Source organism: Balaenoptera ricei, chromosome 10 (assembly GCF_028023285.1).
Source record: "Balaenoptera ricei isolate mBalRic1 chromosome 10, mBalRic1.hap2, whole genome shotgun sequence".
Classification (NCBI taxonomy): domain Eukaryota; kingdom Metazoa; phylum Chordata; class Mammalia; order Artiodactyla; family Balaenopteridae; genus Balaenoptera; species Balaenoptera ricei.
This window is the reverse complement of record NC_082648.1, coordinates 6,368,345-6,386,509: the sequence shown is the minus strand read 5'-3', so window position 1 is coordinate 6,386,509 and position 18,165 is coordinate 6,368,345. Positions and strand designations below refer to the sequence as shown.

The 18,165-nt window shown below is 59.1% G+C and overlaps 2 protein-coding genes and 1 long non-coding RNA gene across 3 annotated transcripts; 1 reads left to right on the top strand and 2 right to left on the bottom strand.

Moving 5' to 3' along the window:
• Positions 1–5,677: 5,677 nt before the first annotated feature.
• Positions 5,678–7,648, top strand: LOC132372950 (uncharacterized). The gene is made up of 3 exons (XR_009505297.1): positions 5,678–7,092; positions 7,321–7,440; positions 7,542–7,648. It is a non-coding gene; the product is annotated as an uncharacterized LOC132372950 (long non-coding RNA).
• LAG3 (lymphocyte activating 3) lies at positions 5,970–11,710 on the bottom strand. The gene is made up of 8 exons (XM_059935220.1): positions 11,313–11,710; positions 10,861–11,008; positions 10,233–10,492; positions 9,314–9,577; positions 8,642–8,917; positions 6,874–7,116; positions 6,455–6,582; positions 5,970–6,174 (listed from the first exon to the last, which is right to left on the bottom strand). Exons 1-8 carry the CDS (start codon positions 11,368–11,370, stop codon positions 6,034–6,036), a joined length of 1,518 nt encoding a protein of 505 aa, XP_059791203.1. The 5' UTR covers positions 11,371–11,710; the 3' UTR covers positions 5,970–6,033.
• Positions 11,711–13,113: 1,403 nt separating this feature from the next.
• On the bottom strand, positions 13,114–17,875 carry PTMS (parathymosin). The gene is made up of 5 exons (XM_059935222.1): positions 17,305–17,875; positions 14,281–14,352; positions 14,036–14,111; positions 13,834–13,895; positions 13,114–13,669 (listed from the first exon to the last, which is right to left on the bottom strand). Exons 1-5 carry the CDS (start codon positions 17,347–17,349, stop codon positions 13,619–13,621), a joined length of 306 nt encoding a protein of 101 aa, XP_059791205.1. The 5' UTR covers positions 17,350–17,875; the 3' UTR covers positions 13,114–13,618.
• Between the last annotated feature and the right edge of the window lie 290 nt (positions 17,876–18,165).

The following is an 18,165-nucleotide window of genomic DNA, read 5'->3' as shown; positions in this document are numbered from 1 at the left end:
ATTATGAAATCTTTGTTTAGTGTCTGTCTCAAGGGCTACAGTGGTGACCACGTCTGTCTTACTTAGCACCCAGCAGAGAGCCTGGGGCCTGGTAGACTCTTAATACTTGTCGAATACTTTTTAAAATATTAAGTTGTATTGATATTGATTGATTTTAAATATACGGTGGTAATAGATACATCCCATACAATTTACCATTTTAACCATTTTTAAGTGTTCAGTTCTATGCCATTAAGTACGTTCATGTTATTGTACAACCTTCACCACCACCCATCTCCAGAACTTTTTCATCTTCCCCCACTGAAACTCTGTCCCTCTTAAATGCAAACTCTCTGTTCCCCCCTCCCCCCCACCCCTGGCTGGTGAATACTTTCTGAATGAATGAATGCAGAGGGGCTATAGAAAGGCTCACAGATTTAAATGCCTATAGGAGCCTGCTAGGCACTATAACTGAGAAAAGCTGGTAGTAAACAATAGGGAGGGGTGAGGACTGAGGTAAACAGAGGCCCTGCCTCAGCTAATGAGGGCAGCTACTAACCACACAGCTCCAGCTGAGCTGACAGTAGAGGTTGTACCAGAACGTGAACCCAGAGTCGCCAGCTCTGCCAAAATTTCAAGAGAAGGTGGGAAACCAGACATTTATGTAATATCTCCTAATTTTAATGTTGGCAACTAATTTTGTGTTTTGTTCTAACACTGAATAAATCACACAAAGCATTCCAAGGGCTGGATCTAGCTCAGGGCCCACCAGTTTGCAACTGATGTACCAGATGGACGGTGTGATGTACTGGTACTGATGTCCAGTCCATCTGGTACATCAGTTCCACCCAGCTCTTGGGTCTGTGGCCTGTGACTGCCTGTGAAGATGGGTTCCCAGGAACCAATGCCTCCCTCTGGGGTTTTCAAGCAGGAAAAGAAAAGGGGAAGAGACAGCAAGTTTATATTGAACATTTAGAACTGCTGTGTGCTTTATATGGTTGTGTATTTTATTTAATCCTTACAACAATGATCGGGCATAAGTATTATTTTCCAGACCATACAGATGAGGAAACTGAGGCTCGAAAAGTTTAAGAGAATCGCTAACAGTCACAAAGCTAGTAACTACACCTGATGGCACTAGGATTTGAACTTACCTGCTTGGCCCCTAATCCCTGGATGGTCCCCCTCACCCTACTGCCTCTCCTCTGCGTTAAGAAAGGCCAGGAGGGCTTCCCTGGTGGCGCAGGGGTTAAGAATCCGCCTGCCAATGCAGGGGACACGGGTTCGAGCCCTGGTCCAGGAAGATCCCACAGGCCGCGGAGCAACTAAGCCCGTGCGCCACAATTACTGAGCCTGTGCTCTAGAGCCCAAGAGACACAACTACTGAGCCCATGTGCCACAACTATGGAAGCCGTGTGCCTAGAGCCCATGCTCCGCAACAAGAGAAGCCACCACAGTGAGAAGCCCGTGCACCGCACCAAAGAGTAGCCCCAGCTCGCAGCAGTTAGAGAATGCCAGCGCGCAGCAACGAAGACCCAACGCAGCCAAAAATACATAAATAAAATAAATTAAAAAGAAAGGCCAGGATGAAGGGGGAAGGGCACGAGAGGGGTAGGTGGTTAAGAGATACAAACTACTATGTATAAAATAAAGAAGCAACAAGAACCTATTGTACAGCACAGGGAAATATAGCCATCATTTTGTAATAACTTTAAATGGAGTATAATCTCTAAAAATATTGAATCACTATGCTGTACACCTGAGACTAATATAATATTGTAAATCAACTGTACTTCAATTTAAAAAAAAAAAGAAAGGCCAGGATGAGGAGGCGGGAAGTCTTCTCCCACAGCAATGGAGGGGGTAGGAGGCCAGTGACCTCATCTGGGGCTTCTGAGGCTCGGCATCCCCAGGATCCCTCACATCTATAGAGAGATTTTCCATTTTCAAAGCACTTTCACATACATTAGCACATGCCAGACCTTTTCAGCACGTATGACTATCCTCATTTTACAGAAGAAGAAACCGAGGTTAAGCTCTCTGCCCCATTATATGACGGTAGGCTCGGAGCATGGGGGTTTCCAGAAGTCTCCTGGTCCCTGAAACAAAGCTATTTTTGCTGCTTGTATTTTGTCTCCAGGCTGGAGGTGCGGGGGGGAGACCAAGGGGGGAGCAAGAGGTGGAGACAGAGGGCAGCCAGCACCCAGGCTGCTGACAGAATGTCGGGGACCAGGCTATGGGAGGAGGGGTGGGGCCGCCTGTGGAGCAGGGAGGTTGGAAGCCCCAGGTGCAGTCCTGTGGTGGCCTCCTCACCAGAACAGCTGCGGCGGCACCCTCCGCAGCCTCGGCAAAGCGGGCGCGGGCGGGGCTTGGGGGTGGGGGAGGGGCGAGGGGTCACAGAGGCTGTTCTCTGGGAAGCAGAGTTCTGCAGGACTGCATCACCTCCACCCAGGCCACATTCCCCCCCGGGTTCCACGACCACTTTCTACAACTCTCAGAGGGTGGTTCCAAGGCCTCCCGCCCCATGGGAGGTATGAGCAGGCAAATTTCAGAGCCCAGCCTGGGCTCAGCCAGCTGGCACCTGCAGCCCCTGGAGAAACTGTCAGCCACAGAGTGGAGCAGATAGAACCCATCCCCACCCCAATCTCACTCCCTTCAAAGGGCGAACCCCACCTTGGGGTGGGCCCGAGCAGGGAAAGCTAAGCTCACCTCCTTTGGGGGAGGGGTAACAGCAGGGGCCCAGGCCTAGTACCTCTGGCTGCTGGGGGAGGTGAGGCAGGCACCTTTGCGGGGCTGCCCTGCCCCGTGGAGATGAGAAGACCAGATCGGGGGCGGGGGACACACTGGCAACGGTGACCACAGGCCTGAAGGCGCACAGTATGGCCTCTTGCCTGACACGCTGGACTGGGCAAAGCTCTGGACCTCGTTTGGCCTCCAGAACTTCTGGAGGAGGCCGTCAGGTCCCTGGCAGGGCTGGGGGTGGAGGTCCTCAGAGAGGCCTCTTCCCCCCTTGACCTATGTCTCTTTCAGGCACCGTTCCCCACCATGATAGCGGGGTGCAACATGGCCCCCGCGATTCCTGCTTCCTTCACCTCACACCCTCATGCTGTCCCCGACACTGTACCAGCATGGGCTCTGTGGCCAACAGAAAACAGCAGAAGGGATGGCACGTCACTCTCCAGATTAGATTGTAAAGACATGGTAGCGTTCGTCTTGCTAGGTCATGAGCAGCCCTGTGAAGAGGCCCATGTGGGGAGAGACCAACGCCCCTGGCCGGCAGCCGCCTGAGGGAACTTTTTCACCACCAGGTCCTCCAGCCCAGCCCAGACTTCAGATGCCTACAGCCCTGGCCCAAATCGTGGCAGAAACCCCCGTACGAGACCCGCACCAGAACTACTCGGCCAGGCTGCTTCCAGATTCCTGAACTTGTGAGATAATATCTTTACTGTCTTAAATTACTGAGTTTGGGGGTGATTTGTTACATGGCAGTAAACAACTAATACACCCCCTTCCCCCTTTTTTTTTTTTTTTTTTTTTTTGTCTGTACCACGCGGCTTACGGGATCTCAGTTCCCCTACCAGGGCTTGAACCCAGGCCACAGGGGGAAAGCCCGGAATCCTAACCACTAGGCCACCAGGGAGCTCCCCTCCCTTCCTTTTTAATGAGGACCGAAGACAATTCCCCCTCCCCACACCCACCATGAGCTCCCTGCCTCCTTGCCGCCCTTTCCCCTGCAGGACCCCAGCCTGGAATGTCAGTTTGCAGATAAACTTGGTGAAACAGGATGGATTAACCTCATTCCCTGGACCCTAAGAGGATATGGATAGGGCTGGAGGTTCTCTTGCTGGATGGGGAGTGGGGCTCCGGGCCAGAGGGGCAGGAGCAGGAAAGCGACCCTGCCCCCAGGAGAGATCCCACAGAGACAGGGGGGAGAATTAATCAAAGGAGCACTGCTACACAAGCCCCCTGCCCCCTCTCGCTTCTGCTGTCTGCTCTTCTCTTCCTCAGTGGGTGGAGGAACAGGTGGCCTCTGTCCCCTCCCTGTCCCCTTTGTGCAGGAGCGCGGGGACGTCCCTGCACAGAGCCTGTGAATCCTCAGTGACTCCTCTCAGAAGCCCAAAGGGCAGAGGGTGTCACCTCGTAGAGAGGAAGAATGTCACCCACGGAACTTTCCAGGAAACCCCTGCTCCATTAAAGCCTGGTGGCTTCCACCACGGCCGTGGAGAGCAGGTTGTGGGCAGAGCCGAGGAGTCTCCTTGGCAGCGCCCCTAGCCCACAGCAAAGGGGGGAGATGGTGCTTTGAAGGCCGCTCCAAGGGGCTTCAGGCCTCTCCTTACAGTGTGACCGTCCCTGGCGAGCCCCCAGAGCCTCCTTTCTGCGCCCCTGTGTCCCTGCCTGTGACGAGACAAGGGTCACCACCATCCTAAGGCTGGGAACTTCAGAGGGCCTCAAATGGGTCATTATTCAGGCCCCTCCCCACCAGGGCTCTGCACAGAACGAAGGTGCTCGTCTCCCCATTCTGTCCCCAAGTCTCTGGCCATTGTGTCTCCACAGGGCAGGTCTTCAGCTTCATGGTTCGTGTCTGTGTCACTGCACACAGCACACAGGCTCGGGGGACAGTGGCAGGGCCTTTGCCACATCCTGTGTCTGTGCACCACCCCTTGGCGCCTGTAGACCAGCTCCTACCCGCTTGCAACGTGTTCTCCCTCCACTCCAGGGTGACAGCTCCCTCAGCCCAGGTCCAGAGCCCTGCAAACACTGCAGGCGGAGGGCTGGGTCCCTGTGTGTGTGTGTGTGTGTGTGTGAGTGTGTGTGTGTGTGTGTGTGAGTGTGTGTGTGTGTGAGTGTGTGTGTGTGTGCTCTGCTAAAGCACCGTCTGCCCCGCCCAGAGAAATGTTCCCTCCTAGAGAGACAGACAGACAGAGCAAGGCGGCAGTCAGGCTCGTGGGTCTTCTCCTCCTTCACGACTGGACGCTCAGCACCGTCACAGGTTTCAAAGCCCTTGTATTATCCAATGTCTGCACAACCCCTTTGGGTGCAGTATCATCCTTGCCCCATTTAATAGATGAGGAAACTGAGGCTCAAGGAGACTAGCTCTGGTCACATCAGCACAGCCGGGATCAGAAGCCAGGGTTCTGGACTCCTGAGGCTCTAGCAGCAGCCAGAGTCTGGTTGTCTGTTCTCTTCCCCACGTGGGGGACTTTGTCCCCAGGACTCCCCTGTGTCAGACTTGGATCATAACTTTGCCAGGGCCAGGGTGATCTGTCCTGAGGGTGTACAGGGCGGGAGACAGTCGCTGGGTGCGCGCTCGTGCGCGGACCACGGAGAGCGCAGTCACAAAGGTAGAGCCAGCCCACGGGGCATCTGAGCTGCCTGGTCTCCGGTCCCCACACTGCTAATCTGCCTCAGCCTGCCCTGTGGCCTCCGGTGGTGTGTGACAAACAGAGACCACTGGGGGGCAGTGTGCTCTCGTTACTGGGACCAGACAGGTCGCCCAGGGCTGCGGAATGTAGGGGTGAGGCGGAGGCTGCCACCCAGAAAGGTTGCGAGACCCCATCTCCGGGAGGACTCGACCCGGCAGGGCTGAGTGTGTGTGTGTGAGTGTGTGTGTGTGTGTGTGTGTGTGTGTGCGCGCGCGCTGCCGCCAGAGGGCCAAGGACCGTGCTGAGGTATGGCGCGCGTGGGGTGGGCCAGAGGAGCAAAATAGAAAGGAAAGCGGGCAGCCAGAGCAACGTGAGCAGGACGGAGGAGGGGGCTGGAGGGGTGAGGGGTGAGGGCTGCTCGGACCTTCCGGAAAACGACTCCCCAGGAGAAAGAAAGAGCAAGAGAGAGACCAGGAAGAAAGACTCACGAAGAAACCAGGAACGGAAAAGGGGAAGATGCAAGACTGCCTGGGGAAAGTAGGTCAGAAGGCCAGGGTGTGAGAAGGGAGCCCCAGAGGCTGGGGAGAGACAGAACCTTCCCTCGGCAAGAAGGGGCCAGACTCAGGCTTGCTGCTGACGGGGAGTTTATTTGCACTGAACTGCGGAGGGGCAGGGGCTGCCGGGCTCCAGCTCAGGGCTGCTTCAGCTGCGGCTGCGGCTCCGGCTCGGGCTCCGGCTCGGGCTCCGGCTCGGGCTCCGGCTCCTCTATCTTGCTCTGAGCCTGAGGTGGGTGAGTCCCGTGCTCTAAGGCAGAGAATCTTCTTGGTCGCCACTGTGGGAAGCCAGACACGGAGGGTAGGAGAAAGAGGAGGGGGAAGGGAAAGGGAATAAGCTATTCCTTCCCAGGCCCCTCCCTGCCCATATGGTCCCAGGCCTTCTCTCAGCCCCTCCGAGCCTCCTTTGGTTCCTTCAGGTACAAGGGGTCCCTGGAGTGCAGAGGCTCATGGAGAGGGGGCTCTGAGGGCAAGTTCAGGGGTCAACCTTGCTCATCTACCTGAGGAAGGGGTGCCAGACAGCACACCAAGGACTGGGGAGGGGGGCTCCCGGCTCACCCGTCTTCTCCAAAGGTGAAAGCTAAAGGCTCCAGTCACCAACACGAGCAGGAAGAGGATACCAAGGATGAGGAGAGGGAAGTGGCCTGTTTTCCGGGCCCCCGGGGCTCTCCCAGAACGTTGGGCACCTACGGAGAGAGGTCAGGATTGCAACAGCCATAGGGTCATGGCTGGAAGGACACCTTGCCATACCCCTCTGATATGTTACCGACAATGAGACCCAGAGAGTTTAAGGGACTTGTCCAGGGTCACTCAGCTAATTATTGGCAGAAGTGGGTCAGGCCTAGACAAGAGCTGGAGGTCAGCTCCCTGGCTGGAGAGAAAGAGCGGGGACGGGGCGTGGTGTGGGGAGGAGGTCTGGAAGTGGGATGGAGGTGACTGGTCTGGAGTTGGGGCTATGGTGCTGTGGGGTCTCGGACCTGGGCGAGACAGCTCAGCGAGGTATACCGCGGTCCCGAGAAGCCTCTGCCCCTGGTACAGGCGGCACTGCCAGGGCTGAGAAAGGAGCCTGGCCTCCGGCATCAGCAGCCAGGGGCCTGGAGAGGTCCTGCGAGACCGCTCGTCCAGGGGGCTCCACACAAAGTGTTCTTGTCCAGATGCTGGAGTCACCTCACAAAGCAGTTTTCTCAGGCTGCCAGGTAATCCATGGGATTTGGGAGTCACTGAAAAAATTAGAGGGAAGAGATCTTTTGGGGCCCTGACCCTCTTACATGAAAGCATAGGCTCAACTCCCAAGTCTCAGTCACCTTGACTCACCTGGGCTCTGATTGGGTGAGACTGAGGGGAGGAGATCAGGGTCATGGCCAAATTAATCTTATCAAGACAAAGCTCTGGTCAGATCACTGTGCTGCCCCCAAACTTTCCAGGCTCCCTACTGCCTTCGGGGGACTGTTCAAACTCAAACTGGCCGGAAGGATCACATGACAGATATTTCAGATTCGTTTCCATGACTTTCTACTCAAACGCTCAGAACCCCCATCGTTCAGGTGAGTTGGCCCCCCGGAGACCTTGCACTTTTCCTGCTTCCATGCTGTGGCTCACATCTGTGTCCCCCAAATGAATTCTATCCCCATTTCTGAATGTCTAGAGAACAGATCAACAGATCTAGAGACAGATCATCTCGAAGCTGTGCGGTGGGGATGGGCAGGAGGAGAAAATTGATGAATGGCCTGGAGCTGAGCATGGTGTACAAGCCCCTGAAGGTTTGCTGGCACAGACACCTGAGTTTAGCCCCAAGTCTGGCACTTCCCAGCTCTGTGACTTTGGGAAAGTTCCTTCTCTGTAAAACAGGGGCAACAATCTCTCTCCCGTTGAGCTGTCATGCAGATAGCTTGGAAAACTGACTCAAGACAGTGGACCCTCAAGAAGACCTTGGACAGAAAGAATTGGTAGGCTGTGATAACTGACTGGGAAGGAGGAAGCTGAGGATGAGTAGGACATGAGTGGAGTTACTGACGGGAAGGTGACTTAGCAAGAGGATTGGGTGCGAGGAAAAGATGGGGCTCAGAGTGAGACAGGCGTGGGTACCATATCTATGTAGAGATACGTGGGAAGCAAGTGGAAATCCAGCACTGGTCTTCAGGAGATGTGTTGTTGGCAGGTTCATTTATTCATTCAACCAATATACATTATTAAGCGCCTACTATGCGGTGCTACTATTTAGTGGCATAGGTGAGTACGGCAGACACAACCAAGCGGTGATAGCTACCAAACAATCAACCCATATTTTCTGAGTTTGGTTTTTTCTTCTATGTTTGTTTTATACTATCTTGAAAAGCCCTTGCTCAGTAAATATTTGCTGACTAAGGGACGGATTTATTCATTCCTCCCCAGTCCAGGCCACTTCCCGCAACTTTAACCCAGGCCCTGGCTCCAAAGTGGGCAAGGATTCTTGAACTATATTCCACTTCTCTTGAACCATTCAAACTTTTGCCACCTCTCCTTCTAACTTCTCTGACCCTCCCCCCAATTCAGAGCAGGGGAGTCCCTTACAGAAGAGTGGAACATTCATCCAGTGACTCAGGGGAGATTTTCAGTTTCTGTTCGTTATATGGGGGCGAGAAAAGAGGAGGCCACAAGGGGCATCCCCCTGCAACTTGTGCCCAGTGGCCTGGCATCATGAGGCAGACTTGCCCAGTCTTTGCCCAGCTAGCCTTCCTTTCCTGTCCTTTCCCACCTGGGGCTGACCTGTGATGACTGCCAAAGTGACAGTGGCACTGAGCTGCTGCCCCTGCAGGTGGACGCGGCAGGCGTAGGTCCCAGCCTGGGCCTGGCCCACAGCCTCTAGTAGAAGGGTAAAGTTGCCATGGTCTCCAGCCACCAGGAGGTCGGGGCCTCCCCCAGGAGGGGCCCACGTGGCAGTGAGGGAAGACTGGGTCTCCACACCCGGAGGCAGGCGGCAGGGCAGCTCCACCCTGGAACCGGCTCCAGCGTACACTGTCAGAGGGACTGGGGGCTCCAGGCCTGCAAAGAAAAGGGAGCCCCAAGTTACAAAGGGGCTGGAGCGCTAGGTCTGCAGGGAAGGGAGGAGGAAGGGTGCAGGAGGTGGTCCGGCTCTGAAGAGTGCTAAGGAGCAGAATAAGTTGGATGAACTGAGGATACTCAGAACCCCCGGGTGCGCGTGGGCCAGCAGGGGACCAAAGGCTGGCAAGTGAGGCCGGATGACCAAGGGAAAAGCTGGAAGGGAGAAGCCGCTGAGAGGCTGCAAAGGGAAAGAGAAAGGAGTGGGACAGCGAGGCCCAGAGCAATCACAGGTGCCGTCAGCTTGGTTTGGGGGCTCATAAGTCCGGGGGAGGTGACGGGAGGCAGGGGGGCAGGAAGGGATTGTGGTCAAGTGTGAAGGCAGACTGGAGGAGTTACCCAGAACAGTGAGGCTGTACGTGGTGGAGACATTGAAGCCATCTCTGTAGGTGAGGGTGCAGCCCCAGGTCCCAGAGTCCAAGGGGCTGACATGGGGCAGGAAGAGGAAGTTTCCGGCTAAGAGGTGATGGGGGGACTCCTGAACGGGGACTCTGCCTGGGCCCCGGAACCAGTGCACAGAGGCTGGGAGATCAGGGCGGCTGAAGGAGCAGTTCAAGATGACGGAACTGGAGGTCCACAGAGACCCGAGGGGGCTGGCAGTCACTGGGCAAGGACAGAGAAGGTTGATCAGGCCCACGTTCCCAACACATCAGGCCAACTAAGCTGGACGCTCCTGGAAACAGGCACCTGGCTGTAGATCTCTTTGTCTTCTCTCTCCCAACCCTCCTCCCACCCAACCAGCCCAGGGCCTGGCCCCTGGAGGTGCTTAAAATGCATGCCCAGGAGTCCCCTGCCGACTTCCCCTGCCCCCTGCCTCCAGTTCACTGGGCTTGGTCTACGCTTCCCCTTCTCCAGGCCTTGCTTGAGGATCCCCACTAAGCCCACCCCCTGAGCTACAGACTACAGATGTCTGAACGGGGTCACTCCAGCCCCGCACTCTCCCCTGGAAGGGGTGCCTCCCCTCCTCCACCCTGGCACTCCCGCTGTGGGTCGGGGAAGGGGAGCTCAAGGGGTGATACGATCTCTCCACCGGGCCCTCCCCCGACACACGTGCTTCTCCGGGGGCACCTTCCACCCCGCAGGCAGGCTCGCCGGCCCCTTCCGCCCCTCGGGGCTCTCCGTCAGGGCCTGGGGCGCATCCTTAGAAGCACAGCCAGCCTCTGCCCAGCCCTTCCTGCCTCCGGGGCGGCGGGATATGGGGCGCCCTCCTCCTAGCCCCGCTTCTCCCCCCCTCCATCCCCCCCCCCCCCACACCTACCCGCCGCCTGGCCCACGCGCAGACGGAGGCGGCAGGCGAGAGCGCGGTCCCCGAGGCGCACAGCGGCGTGGTACTCGCCGGCGTCGGCGCGTCGGGCCGGGCGCAGCCACAGCGAGAAGTCCCCGCGCTGGAGGCCGCGCTCATCCAGCTGCACGCGGGGCTGCAGGGGCGGCCTCCCGACGCGCAGGCCTCCGGGAGCCAGCCTCAGCACCGTGTAGCGGCGGGGCCCCGGGCCCCGGGGGGAGAGCGCCGCGGGCTCACTGGGCAGGAGAGAGATGGGACTGAGAAATCCGAGGGGGAGAAACCCCGGGGAAGAGGCCGTCCAACCACACTTTGAGGATGAGGAAGCCCACCCAAAGGGAAGATCTCTGGACTGCTAACCGTCCCGTCCCCCGCTCCGGTTGGCCAGCACCATCCACCACCGGAGAGAGGCAGGCATGCTGGGGGATGCAGGTGTGAGGGGGGCAGGCTGCGGAGGAAGGGCAGGGGTGGGGGCCGCGCCACTGGCTTCTGGGGGACTGACAGCTCCGGGGAGAACACAGAGGGCTGGCTTGGGCCTGGGACTGGGAGTCTGGATGCCTTTACTGCTGGATCTGGGGGTCTTGTTGCTGCAGTTTGGGGTGCATACCTGTCTGGTAGATGCTGCCAAGTGACTTGTCTTGCTCGCAGAAGGCCGAGATCCTGGAGGGGGGTCGTGGGGCTGCAGGGGAGCTGGGCAGGCGCCCCCTCCTGGGCCCACACCACCGGGACCTCTGCCCCAGGGTCTGGAGCCTCCACTGGGGAGGAAAAGAGAGGCCAAGGGGAGGGGCCATGAGCCAAGAGACTTCAGAGCAGAGAGGGAGCCTCACTGTTTTCTGAGGGAGAAACAGGGCTGAGGGAGACCTTGGGTTTCTGCCCCTTCCCTGCCAAGGGGGAGACCTAAGAGAGGCTTTGGGGGCTGAAGGACTGCCCCAAGAAAGGCGTTAGAAGAATCCACCCAATCTAAGGACCTTGGCATCTGTGTGGTCATCGAGAAATCCCTCCTCACCCCCTGCTGTGGGTCTGGAGGTCAACCCTCCCAGAGGGTGGTCCCCACCTTACCTGCAGCTGCCCACAGCAGTTGCAGAAGCAGCCAGGCCGGGAACCGAGCCTCCCGCATCTCCTCTGAGGCCTGGGCCACACAGCCCTCCAAAGGGAAGAAGTCAGAAAGTGGGGAAGGACTGATGTTCAAAAGAGAGGTTCTGCAAAGAGGGTGTTGGAGAAAGAGAATCTAGAAAAAGAGGAATGGAGGCCTGGAGAGAGAGGGAGGAACCAATGACCAGGGGCTGGAACCTAGAGGAAAGCCCGGCAGATCAGGCAGCCAGAGGGTGCAGTCAGGGTGGGGTGGGGGTCCCGGGGGACGGGGCAGGGCGCTGGCAGAGAGCAGAGTGGAGGTAAGGTGGCTGTCTTGAGCTAGAGGCCGTTCTGTTGCTCCCAGGGCCCTGGCCCCTGTCCTTCTGTCTTCCCTCCACCTTCTGCACTTCCCCTCCCCATTGCCCCCCCCAGCACCCCAGGGCTCACGGTTTCGCTTCGCAGTGGAAAGTCTGAGGGGGCTGATTCCCAGCAGCATTACCTCCACCCCTGTGGTGGCGCTCCCCTTGTTTATTTCCTCAGTCCTGGGTGTCCCCGCCACCCTCTCCACTCCTCCCCCACCCTCTTGACTGTTCTCTTTCCCCAGGAACTTCTGCCCTTCTCTGCCTTGAACTACCCACTTGCCCATCTCTGAGCTGCCTCCCCAGGCCCGTCATACTTTCTTGGCAAGCCCTTTCCTTGGTACTCATCCCCTCCCTTATTCCCTTACCTTCCCAGAACTTCATTACCTTCGTCTACCTGTCTCCCCACCCATCCAATGACTCCTAGAAGCTCTACTGTACCCTAAAAGATGGTAGGTCTGAAGGGCACCCCACACACAGGGAAAAGAATAGCTACACTATATTGTGCCTTCATTATGTGCTGGGCATTGTAGTGGGCACTTTGTGTACAGTAACTCATGAAATCTAATATTATCCCCCATTGTACACATGAGGAAACTGAGGCAGGCTCAGAGATTTAAGGTCAGGTAGGGAGTGTGAAGACAAAAGCTGTGAGTATATGTGTCTGTGTGTGTGATCCTGACCCCGGGTGAGTTACAGGTGTCTTCTCATCTTTGGGGATGAATGGTATCAATGAATCACACACACCCCTCTACAGCTCAGGCCTCTGTGTAATCAGCAGGCTCTCCCAATCCAGAGGCTCTGAACTAAGAGAGGGCAAGGGTGATACGGAAAAATGCAGAAATCTTGCAGCAGGGATCTTCCCTCAGGAAAAACTGAGGCAGAACTAAGGAAGGAAGCCTGAGAAGGCCAGCGGGGAACCCCTGCTCCCCACGCCACCCAGCCTGCGGAGCCAGAACTTGCAGCAGGCCTGGAACCACAGGAGGTCCTGGAGTTCTCCCTGCTTGACCAGGAGCTCACTGCTCAGTGCCAGGCAACTCTCACTCCATCCAAAGAGGCTGAGACCCAGGTCTCCTGCCCTCTCCCACTTCAGGGGCGGGACTTCCTGTTTCTGAGGCTGTTTCTTTGCCTGGTTCAGCACAATAGGGCTGGTAGCTTTCCACTGGGCTCAGCAGTGTCTAGCCTGGTGTGGGTTAGCAGGGAAGGGTGTGTGTATGGCTGAGAGGAGCATCCCCAAGAATCCAAAACCAGGACGCGAGTCAGCTCTCAAAGACACCGCGCCCCCCGTCCACCCGGAGCGTAGCTGCTCTTGTCTTCTCCCGGGGTGGGTGGTAGGAGGGTGCCGCTGATATTTTTATAGAGGGAAGGGGTCCTGATAGAATGTGCCATCGGCCACCCTCCTCGCTCTGCCCGGGAAAGCAGGAGACAGGTTAAAAACAGAAGCGCGACCGTTTCTTTATTAAATTATACAAAAAGGGGAGGGGAGGGGGGCAGCTGTGGGGCTCGGCCCCAACCCTGTTCCCACCCCGGCCTGGCGCTGTCTGAGAGAAGGGGATCTGAGGGAGACCCAGGGATCAGGCAGGGTAGGGATGGGCAGGACGTGAGGCTGGGATGCAGAGGTTAGGAAGGAGAGGCTCCCAGAGGAGGGTGGGGTTGGCTGCGGGGATGGAGGAAGAGAGGAGGGAGAGGGAGGGGGCCACCGGGGACCAGCTGGGGAGCTCAGATGGAGCAGGTCAGGAGGTGGAAGATGGCAGTGAGGATGGAGGGGGCAGTGTGTGGAGGGGCGGCATGAGAAGGCTGGGGAGAGAGAGGGCGGCAGCTCTGGCGCGGGGCCCAGAGCAGGGAGCCAGGTGAAGAGCGGCTGTGCTCGGCTGTCCCTGCCCTCACCTCCAGGCCCCCGAGTGGCCTCCCACCCCCAGCCCACTGGCAGGGGGCTCATGCCGACGCCCCGTTTTCCGTCTTCTGCCGCTTGGGATCCGCTTCATCCTGTGGAGAGGGAAAGAGCTGGGGTAGCTGTCGCCTGGGAGAGGGACCGCCCTCTGTGCTGCTCCAGCCCCCGCCCTGCACCACCGGGATCTAGGTCCAAATCCAAAGGGCTCCCGGCCCTGCTGCGTCCCTGACAGCCCCTCAGCCCACAACCCAGCCCAAACCTCCTCTTCAGCAGCTCTCTTCAGCGCGGGCCCTTCGTCCTCATCTTCTTCTTCTTCCTCATCTGAGGAGCCAGAAATGGGTCATTGGGGAAGGGCTGGAAGCTCCAGCAGAGACCCCCTGTGGCGGCCCTCAGCCCTGCTTCGGCTCTTCAAACCCACCCTGACGGTTCCTTTGAGCCCAGCCTTCCCTGCCCCTCCCCACCTTCCTCGTCTCCTTCATCTTCCTCCTCGCCATCCTCGGCAGTTTCTTCTTCCTCCTCAGCTCCGTTCTCCTCCTCCTGCGGGACCGGGAGAGGGAGGTGTCAGGGTGGCCCTGTGCCTCCACCCACCATCACCGCCAAGGGTAAGGGGCCTGAGGGCAGGGCGGCGAGGATGGGAGGGGTCAGGGAAAGGCGGGGCCCCCAGGAAGGGAGCTGGGGGCACGGTGGGCAGGTGACCCCTCCGCACCTCCACCACTTCTTTCTTTCGCTCTTTCCGGCTTGCCTTCTCCTCCACCTTCTCTTTCTTCTCCTTTAGGTCCTGCAAGAGAGAGAGAGGTCACCTTCCTCTCACCACAAACGATCTGCAGCCCTTAAGTCCCTCCAGGCCCGGTTCTCCCTCTGCAGTGACTTTAGAGGAGTGGGAGATGGAGAAAGTGGGCAGTGCGGCTTAGAGACTGAACAGAGGTCCCAGGGTCCTCACAGCCACAGAGGGGCTGAGACCAGACACCTTCCCCAAGACTCGGGGGAGGAGAAAAGTGACGAAGCCCGGGAAGAGGCAGCCAAGGTAAGCGCTCATCACCCCCACCAAGTTCTGCCCAACCTCACCGGCTGAAGAGTTCAGCTCAGCAAAGCAAATCCCCTCCATCTGCTCGCAGCCCTGACGCCCCACCCCCTCTGGAGGTCCCTCCTTCGCCTGCCCCCTCCCTCTGCCGGCCCTGCTCTGCCTTTTGTCTACCTCTGGGGCCTTCTCCTGAGTACTCTCTCCTGGGCATCCCTCCCAGCTTCCCTCTCAGCTGCGAAAGCCTTTGTTTCTGCCTTTGTGCCCCCCTAATCCTCAGGCTCGTACCTGGCCCAAGGCTACAGGAATAGGAAGGGCCCCTTAGCACCTGCCCACTCCTGCCCCGAGACAGTGCAGGTGGTTTCCTCCTCCCGACCACCCATGGTGCATGCACCAGCACGGTGCGGGCCCTGGTGTGGTGTGTGCACTGGTGTGGTGTGGGCCCTGGTGTGGTGTGTGCACTGGTGTGGCAGAAGGGTAGGAGTCACCGTTGCCAGCGGGGATGTAGGGGAAGCAGGATAAGGGAAATGTGGAAGGGAAACACTCTGGGACCTGGTAGACGTAGACGAAGAGACAGACAAGGTCTGTGTGGGCGGGATGGGAAAGTAGAGGGGAAGGTCCCTGTGTAGAGTCCCCTCCCGCCACACGGCCCCTCTCTCCTTCCCAAGACCCCAGCAGGCACACCTTTGATGTCTTGTCCTGATGTGATGTGGCCCAGGGAGGTGCTCACAAGAGTCCCCTCTCTTGGGACACCACACCGGCCCTTCCAATTGAGATTCCAGTCCTCTCTCTACCCCACCCCTTGGCAGGCACTGTGGTGTCTCTGTGTGATCGGATCGGATCTGGTGTTGGTGTGCAACTCTGTGTATCCGATTCCACGGGGATGGAAGTTTTCTGGGTGAGTAGATCACCCTGGGAGGGTGTGTCCTTTCTGGAACAGGGTTGGGACAGGAGAGAGGTTTGGTGCTGGGTGGTTGGCCTGGAGGGACGCTCAATTCCCTTCTCCCTTTATGGGGAGCACACAACGCTTGCCCCTCTCACTCCAGCTAGGTTTCTTCATGCCACTTCGCTGTCCTCATTTCTCTGCCACATGGTCGGCATGGCATTTCTACTACCTGGTGGGCTTTCCCCTACATCCTGGGCCCGGAGAGCCAGGGGATCGTCAGCTTCTCTCTGGGGGCCCCAGCGCCAGGTCTGCACGGCCCTGGCCTGCCTGAGTTTCTCATCGGGGCTGATGGAGGGAAGGAGAGTGAGTGCCAGGGAGGGAGGGAGTCTACCAGAGGCCAAAGTCCAAGGGGCCGGGCCCTCTCCTCCCCTGTCTGGTCCTGTCCTCCTGGTCATTGTCCTTCCGTGATCCCTTTTCCAGGAGGGTATGTGACCTAGGTCTTGTGCTAGGCTGCTCTCTGGCCTCATTTGCTCAACACGGGCACACACACTGACACGGGCTGACACTGATTCACACACACGGCTACAGAGGGGCGCCCACGCGATCCGGGGACACACGGCCCGGTGTTTGGGCATTCTGGCACACACTCTTGAGACAGCACAAGAGCACAGTGGAGCCACTCGGCACTCACAAAGCAGCAACACGATTCCAGAACAGCTACGTCTCCACACGCACACATGTAACTGACACGGGCAGTCCCACACACTCGCTGGATTTCAGACATACAAAGACACCTACTCAGGGAAGTCACATGCCACCGCACAGCCCACCGGAGGGCCGCTCAGCACACCTTGTCAGATCTCACACGCAGCCCCTGTCTCCCACTGCCTCGAATCCCATTGGTTCCCCCTTTCACTTCACCGGCCTCCAGGAGACCTCTGTGACCTCCTCAGCAACCACCCCCCACCCAAGGTCGGGCTCCCAGCCCCCAAACCCTGGCCGAATTAATTTCCCCAAGCGACACTCAGCAGGTTCCCTAGGGAAATTAGAGAAAGGCTGGAAGAGAGGCAAGGCCGAAGGGATGGGGCCAGGGAGGGAGCTGACAGGAGCAAGGGCGGCGCGATGCAATGCCATGCAATGCTGGGCCCCAGCTTTTTCGAAGGCTGTTCCCGGCCCCCTTCTGGTTTTTAGGAATTCAAGATTCTTTAAGCGTGGGGGGAGACGCTGGAGGAGGGCTATGGAGACTAAGAGAGCTGAAGGCCAGTGGACGAAAGATGGAAGGAAAGGAGGGAAGGAGAAAATAGAGGCAGTAGCTGTCGGAGGAGAGAAGCAAGAGACTGTCGGGCCTCGAGGGGAGGGGCCGAGAGGAGCAGCCTCCCAGGAGAGTCCTGTTTACACCGGAGGCTCTCAAACCGCTTAGCGGAGGAAAGGTGAGGTCAGACTGGAAGGGAAGACAGGGGACGGGGCGCCGGAGAGGGGCGCGGGGGAGGGGGCAGGGTAGATGAGACGCGCAGAGCTCCGACGGTCACCGGCCGGGGTGGAGGCGCGCGAGCCGGGGCCGGAGAGGGGTGGGGACGGCGCGGGGCCGGAGCGGCCAGGCCGGGAGCCGGGCGCACGGTGCTCGGGAAGCTAGAGGGCGCTGGCGCGAGCCGCGCGAAGCGGGACAGGCAGCGCCAGGCTGGGGCGCGGGGGGAGGGCGGAACGGGGTCCGCCGGGACCCCGCATCCGGGCAGCAGCTTGGGGCCGTCGGGGGCGGCCTGGGGCGCACGACTGCGCGGAGCCCGGGGGGCGTGCGGGGGCCGGGCCGCCGCCGGCCCCGCCCGTACCTTGGCGCTCAACTCGGCCGCTGCCTCCACGCTCTTCTCCGACATGGTGCCGGGGCCGGGGCCGGGGCTGGCGGGGAGTCGGGGTCCCGGGGCCGGGACGGAAGGGCCCTGGACGGCGGAGGGTGGCCGCGGCCGGAACCTGGCGCGGTGGCGGCGGCGGCGGCGACAGCGGCAGCGGCGGCCGCTTGGCAAGCTGGGGCTCAGGAAGAGGCGGCAGAGGCGCGCGGGGTGGGGCGGGGGTGGGTCTGGAGCGGAGACCCGCAGGGCTGCGGCCGTCCGGAGGGCGGGCGGAAGGGCGGTGCGGGCGGTGGCCGGCGCGCTCCGGCCGCGGTCGCTCGGTCCTCGGCTCGCCGCCCCCGCACCCGCAGAGCTGCCGCCGACCAGCCGCTGCCGCCCCCGGCCAGGGAACCCGCTTATAAAGTGGCGCTGCCCGACGGGAGGGGCTTCCCAGGGGTGGGGCAGGCGGGAGCGGGGAGGAGAGGAGAGGGGAGGAGGATGAAAGCGGAGGTTGGAGAGGTGGGGATAGGAGGATGAAAGCGAGGGGAGGGAGCGCGCGAGAGGCGGGAGGGAGGACTACACCAGGAGGGGGAAATGGAGAGACTACGGTCGCGGCGAAAGGAGTGGGGCGAGGAGGTGGGAAGGGGTGGGGCTCCTGCGGGGAGGGACCTCTCCGAATCCCGACCTACTGCCGGCGAATGTGGAGTGTGTCTTTTGGGGGCGGGCTGGAGGGATGGCCTGGATCCTACAGACACCCCACCAATAGCCTCGAGATTTTTGCCAAGGGGTGGGGTGGGGGGAAGCAGATGGAAAGGCCGGGCAGGTATTTGAGAAACCAAAAGCTTTAAAGAGGAGGAAGAGGGC